This window comes from Elgaria multicarinata, chromosome 2, assembly GCF_023053635.1.
Source record: "Elgaria multicarinata webbii isolate HBS135686 ecotype San Diego chromosome 2, rElgMul1.1.pri, whole genome shotgun sequence".
Classification (NCBI taxonomy): Eukaryota; Metazoa; Chordata; class Lepidosauria; order Squamata; family Anguidae; genus Elgaria; species Elgaria multicarinata.
In genome coordinates, this window is record NC_086172.1 from 113,284,584 (window position 1) to 113,291,018 (window position 6,435).

Below are 6,435 nucleotides of genomic sequence, written 5' to 3' on the forward strand. Positions count from 1 at the left end.
TTAGTGACTAGCCAGGATACCGAAATGGTACCCTTGTATTAAAAAAAAAAAAAGCATTCCTCTAAAAACTAGTTACAAGCAGCAGAGAAGGGCTGCTACCTTAATGAACTTTAGCGTGATTCTACACATTTCTATGCAGAAGGAAAACCCCGCTGACTTCAGCTGGACTTACTCCTGTCCCAGGTAAGTGCATGTAGGATCGCAGCCTTTGCTTACAATATTTATATGCCAACCAATAACCAAGGTTTTTTGGGCAGAATAATAATAAAACCATAAAAGCTGATAAATACAAACATATTAAATCATACTAAATAATGAAATTGGGGAGCTGGCTTGGGTAAAACAAGGATCCCTGAAATCAAAAAGGGATCCTCATAATTTCATATGATTTTTAAAGAGGACACCCACAAAACCTCCAGCCAATCACAGAGCACATCTGCCTCCATGGGCTGAACAAGAAATATCACAGATTCACCACCCATGGGCACCACCACAGCACAAAAACGTGGATCCAAGACAGGGATCCTCATGATTTTTACTTGAAAAATGCTGCAGATCACAATCCAATCTCAGAGGCTATCTGCCTCTATGGACTGTATCAGGATAATCTAGGATCACATAACGTGCATCTGAGGCAGGGCTCCTCATGATCTTTACAAGAAAAATATCCCCCAAACACCATGACATCAAAGAGCTTATCTACCTCCACAGATTGTACCAGAATCCATGATTTTCATTGTTCAGGCCATGGAGGCATAAGAGCTCTGTGATTAGAATGTAGTTTGGGAAATTTTCCCTGTTAAAATCCTGAGGATCCCTGTCTCTAATCCACATTTCTGTACCATGGCAGCACCGATCAGTGGATGAACTGTGAGTTTTGTGGCTCAGTCGACAGAGGCACTTGTTCTGTGATTGGACTGTGGTTTGGTGGATTTTCCCTGTAAAAATCATGGAGATCCCTGCAGATCCCTGCCTCGAATCCACGTTTTTATGCTGTGGTGGCACCCACGCGTGGTGGATCCATGATATTTCTTGTTCAGTTCATGGAGGCAGATGTACTTTGTAATTTGATTGTGGTTTGCAGGGTTTGCTCTGTAAAAATCATGTGAAATCAAGAGGATCCCTGCTCCGAACCCATGAGTGGTGTATCCCAATTTTTCTGGTTCATTCCATAAAGGGCGATGTGCTCTTTGATTTCATGGTGTTTGGGGGTATTTTTCTTGTAAAAATCATGAGGAGCCCTGAGGAGCCCTCCCTCAGATCCATGTTTTTGTGCTGTGGCTACACTCATGAGTGGCAGATCCCAAATTTTCTATTATTATTATTATTATTATTATTATTATTATTATTATTATTATTGGTTGTTTTTATGTTCTTCATGATTTTAATTTTTGTGAACCACCCAGGGAGCTTCAGCTATTGGGAGGTATACAAATGTAATAAATAAATAAATAAGTATTTCTATACTGCTTCATAGCTGAAGCTCTCTGGGCGGTTTACTTAAGAGGCAGATATGCTCTGTGATTGGATTGTTTGGGGTATTTTCCATGTAAAAATCATGAGGAGCCCTACCTTGAATCCACATTTTTGCGCCATGAGTGGCAGACCAGTGATTTTTGTGGTACTCTACAGAAGCAGATACACTCTGTAATATGCTCATGTTTGTGGGGAGGGTATTTGTTCTGTAATAGGTGTGAGGATCCCTGCCTCGGATCCATGTTTTTGCCTGTGGCCGTACCCACGAGTGGCGGATCTCTGATTTTTCTCAGTCTGTGGAGGCAGATGTGCTCTGTGACTGGGTGGTGCTTTTATTTATTTGTGTGGGTGCCCTCTTTAAAATCATATGAAATTATGAGGATCCCTTTTTGATTTCATAGCTCCTTGTTTTAATTTCTTCCTTGGAGAGGGATGATGCTAGCAGAGTTTATTGAGGCCTCTTCTGCAGTGAGGAAGGGAAAGGTGTAACTATGATAGTTGAATCAAATTGCATCCCTGGCCGAGTGGCACATTTCATAGTGGTCACTGCCCTGCTGCAGGGTCCTAACAGATATGTTTCCTCTGCGTGTTTACTCAGAAGTAACCATGCAATCTAAAGGGGGAAGTGTTCCAAAGCGCTGTCCTGGTAGCTCACTCCAGCCGGCTCACCTATCTCAGGGAACAGAGGGAGCTTCGAATCCTACAGAGTTGGATAACTGTGAACCCAACAGATCCAACGCTTGCTTTGATTCGCCATGCCCTGTTTCCGCGCGCGTAAGGGGCCTCCAGGGTGTATTTCCCCCTCTCCTGCCAACGGAGGAGTGCCTCTGCACCCTAGGCAGCCCCATGACTCTCTGGCGGAGGCTAGGATTGCTCCGTCTGGCCCACACTGCAATGCTAAACACGCTCATTAGAGAGTCAGCCAGTCCCACTAGGCACAGCGGGGTTTACTGCAGAGTCAACATAATGTGCAAAACTGCACGGTGACTGTAACCGTTCAAACGATGCCCTTTCCTGTGCGTGTGGTGGGAGGAAGGGAAGAAGGAGCCGGGCTATGTCTTCTTGAGTTGCACAGAAACTCTTCGCACCAGTTCAAGGGTGAAACGCCCTGAACCAACCTACGGGTTTGATTTTGTGAATAATCGGAAGACGAGAACCCAGCTCGCCCCATCTCATTTTCATCCCAGTCTCCGAACGTGCCCCCGCTCCAACGGAGAGCTCTTTGAAATCGGTGGAACAATGTGCCTCGCTCGCTCCCATCTTTTATTCTAAACGTGCCGAATCCTTTGTGCTTCCCAGACCGGGTGGGCGGAGGGAAGCGCAGTCGGAGGCGCCCGATCGCCGACCCCGTTCCTTTCTCAGGGGTGCCTCCGATCGTTGCTAGGGAAGAAGGGCCGTGGTCGCAGAGGGCGGCCGCAGCCCTGGGGGAAGTCGGAGGGCGCCCCCACACCTCGCCCCCGCCCCCGTGGGCAACACTCCCCCAGCCAAGGGCCCACCCTTTGCCGGGACATCGCCGCTTTAAGCGGAAAACCATGCTGGGCGGTGGGCTGGGTCCCTGCGCTCCCCCACGTGGTCTCGGTGCTTGTGAATTTCAATCGCTGGAGGGTCTCAGTGCAGACACCGGTCCCGCAGCTGAGACGGGGGCATCCGTCCGGAGAAGAGCAGTCCACGTTCCCGGATCTTCCTCCCAGATTTCTCGGCAGCTCGCCGCTCCCGGTGCCTTGAGCCGGCCAGCCGCAGCCACCATGAGCGAAGGGAGCCCCGATCGCGAGAGCCGCGGGGCTGCGCCGCCGCCGTGTCCCGGAGCAGCGGACTGAGACCGCGGCAGCAACCGAGCCCAGCGAACAGCCGCGGGAGGAGAATGCAACGAGCGGGTCTGGCCGGGCTGGGCTCCGTGGCCGTGCTCTGGCTGCTGGCGTTGGCTTCCCTGGTGGGGTTGTGGAGCGTACGGATCGAGGAGCCGGGAAGCATCGGACCCCGATTCCCGCAGGAGGCACCCGAATCCGGGCGTGGAGGCGCCGAGGCAGCGCCGGCAGCTACAAGTCATCGCCGCCGCCGCCCTTCAAGTCAAGCCGCCCAGAAAACTTTCCGAGCGCTGCTCACGCTGCCGAAGCAGCCCACGGAGCCCCAGGAGGGGCCGGACGAAAGCGGGCAGGAGCCGGAGCCGCCGCCGCCGCCGCCGCCTCCTTCGGCTCATCCTCGCCGGGAGAAGCCAGGCGCGAGGGGCGCGGCAGAGCCGCTTCCCCCGTCGCCCGTGCGCGGCGGGATCTTCTGGAGCAGGGCTCTGGAGGCGCAGGTGCCGCCGGGCTTCTCCGCCGAGGAGACGGCCTCGTGGCTGCGGGCGGCCCGGGAGGCGCGCGTCGTGTCGCTGGAGCGAGGCGGCTGCGGCCGCAGCTCCAACCGGCTGGCTCGACTGTCGGACGGGAGCCGCGCCTGCGTGCGCTACGGCATCAACCCAGAGCAGATCCAGGGCGAGGCACTCTCCTACCATCTGGCCGGACTGCTGGGCATGCAAGAGCGCCTGCCGCCGCTGGCGCTCTCCCGGGTGGACGCCCGCGGCGGGCAGTGGGCGCAAGTGCGCGACGAGCTGCGCGGCTCGCATTGGGCCGAGGGCGCCGTGGTGAGCCTCGCGCAGTGGGTGGACAACCTGACCGACGTGGTGGCTCCCGCCCCCTGGCGGGCCGAGGCGGGGGCAGGGGCGGCAGCGGGGGGCAGGAGGCTGCAGCCTCTAGTGGCGGGGGAGCTGCGGGGCCTTGGCTCGGCCCAGCTGGTGGAGCTGGTGCAGTGGAGTGACTTGATCCTCTTTGACTACTTGACCGCCAACTTCGACCGGCTGGTCAGCAACCTGTTCAGCCTGCAGTGGGACCCTCGCGTGATGCACCGGGCCACCAGCAACCTGCACCGGGGCCCCAATGGGGGGCTGATCTTCCTCGACAACGAGGCCGGCCTGGTGCACGGCTACCGGCTGCTGGCCATGTGGGACAAGTACAACGAGCCCTTGCTGCGCTCCGTCTGCGTCTTCCGCGAGGCCACCGCCCAGAGGGTGCGGGACTTGCACCGCCTGCGCAACGCTGCCTCCGAGCTGCTCAGGCTGTACCGGACTCGGGAGCCGCTGGCCGAGCTCCTCGGCTTCCTCTCCGACCAGCAAGCCCAGCTGCTCCAAGAGCGCATCGACTTCGTCCACAAGCACATTTTGCACTGCAAAGCCAAGGCCGCTGCCCTGTGAACTGCTTTGCCCTGCTGAACTGGTTGGATTTACCAGGCTTGATGAGTGTAGGAAAGGGGCTGAGGAGGACAAGGAGGCCTTCCCCTGACACACACACAATTGAAGTCCCTGTGGCTCCAGATACCTGAAAGGAAGGAAGGGTGGAGCCCAGTGGGAGGTGGTCAGCATGTACCTCTAGTCACAGAATATTACTGGAAAATCTCTCATAGGAATTCATGTGACAAGCCCAGCTAAAAATGAACATTATTTAGAGTCTTTTTTCAGGGCTGGAGAGGGGGCAGCCAGTAAACTAACCACTTTATGGTTCCCAGACAATTTACTACTGGGATCCATCAGCAGAATGTGATCTTCCTTTGTTTGACAGTCACAGTTTCCAGTTCCAGAAGTGAACTGGCTAAGTCTTCAGCAACCAGTGCTGCCAACTTCAAACCCTATCCAGAAATGAGAGCTGAGTAGGTTTCGATATCTGGGGGTGGGGGGGACGCTTTAACATCACATCATTATCCCTTTCTAAGTAGTCAGTGTAGTCCTGGCCGCTGTTGCACTGGCTCTGTACTATTGTCTGTTATAAGACTAGGTCAGAAAACATCCTTCAGTTGCACAGTTCCATTATCTGAAATAATTTGTTAAAGTTTAAAATTGTTTGGAGGACCCGGTGAATGGGTTTGGGAGTATCTGATGCTGAGCTGCAGCACTGCTGAAGCTAAATGGATGAGTCGTCCCTTGGATGGCAGACCACTGGGAACCCCTGTAAGATCAAGGCATAATGATAATAAATACGTATTTTAAGTGCTATATATCTCACTGTATTAGTTTCACACTGGGTTTATCTGTCCAGCGTGTCTTCTCCCTTAATGGCTCTTAAGAGCTTCCCTTAATAATTCACTTTGTAAAAATATCCTGTACATATTGTCATAGTTGGATGGGACCAGCTACCTTTTCCTTCCAGTGGGGACCAGTAGGCAGGAACAAGTTTCTGTGCCACACTTTTTCTTGATATTTTTAATCCAGTAATTGATATCTGGGACTGGCCTGTTTATGGAAATGCTTTTTCTTGTGAAACTCCTTGGCCAGGATGGGCATAGACAATGTCAAAAGTTAATAAGAGAGGGGCAGAAAAAGTCACTATTCCAGTAGCTCTTAACCTTAACCAGTAAAAAGCATTTGGGAAAGCTCATTGGTTTCTCTATGTGTCTGTTTTATATGTAACCACTACTGTACAGTAAGATAATTGACTAATGGGGTGACAAAGGAGAAAAGATTCCCAGGTTTATAGTATTGTCAGTGTAGTAAAATTTTGATGCATTAATCTGGAGGAAAAGAATCAGTTTCATGCACTTTACTTTGACTTTTCTTATTTTTTTATAAAAAGACCTTTTTATTTTAAAAAAGTCTGCATTTTAGGTACATGATGTATGTTCTTAAGCTCTTCTGTAACATACTAAAGAAATTGATATTTCAGTAAAATGTGCTAACGTTTTCCCTTTTTTGTGCTCAAGGTCTTGATTTTCACTTTTATGAAGTAATCTTTAGTTGTCTGACATGTTTCTTTCCTTACATCATTTTAATGAATATTTTTTGTTTATTTAATACATTATTCCATACATTAGTATGCGACTTTAAACATAATTTTATAGACTCACTTTGCCTTAGCTCATCCAAAATTATGTTTGGATCAAGAAACATATAACACACATATAATACCTTGTAACCATTGCTGAGTTGAATTAAGT

At 51.0% G+C, this 6,435-nt stretch overlaps 1 protein-coding gene across 1 annotated transcript; it reads left to right on the forward strand.

Moving 5' to 3' along the window:
• The first annotated feature begins 3,337 nt into the window (after window positions 1–3,337).
• Window positions 3,338–6,163, forward strand: FJX1 (four-jointed box kinase 1). Its single transcript, XM_063118428.1, has one exon. The coding sequence runs from the start codon at window positions 3,338–3,340 to the stop codon at window positions 4,700–4,702; it is 1,365 nt and encodes a 454-aa protein (XP_062974498.1). The 3' UTR covers window positions 4,703–6,163.
• The last annotated feature ends 272 nt before the right edge of the window (window positions 6,164–6,435 follow it).

What these genes read in the sequence shown, in the direction of transcription:
- FJX1 (XM_063118428.1), top strand. Translation starts at nt 3,338, where the DNA reads ATGCAACGAGCGGGTCTGGCCGGGCTGGGCTCCGTGGCCGTGCTCTGG.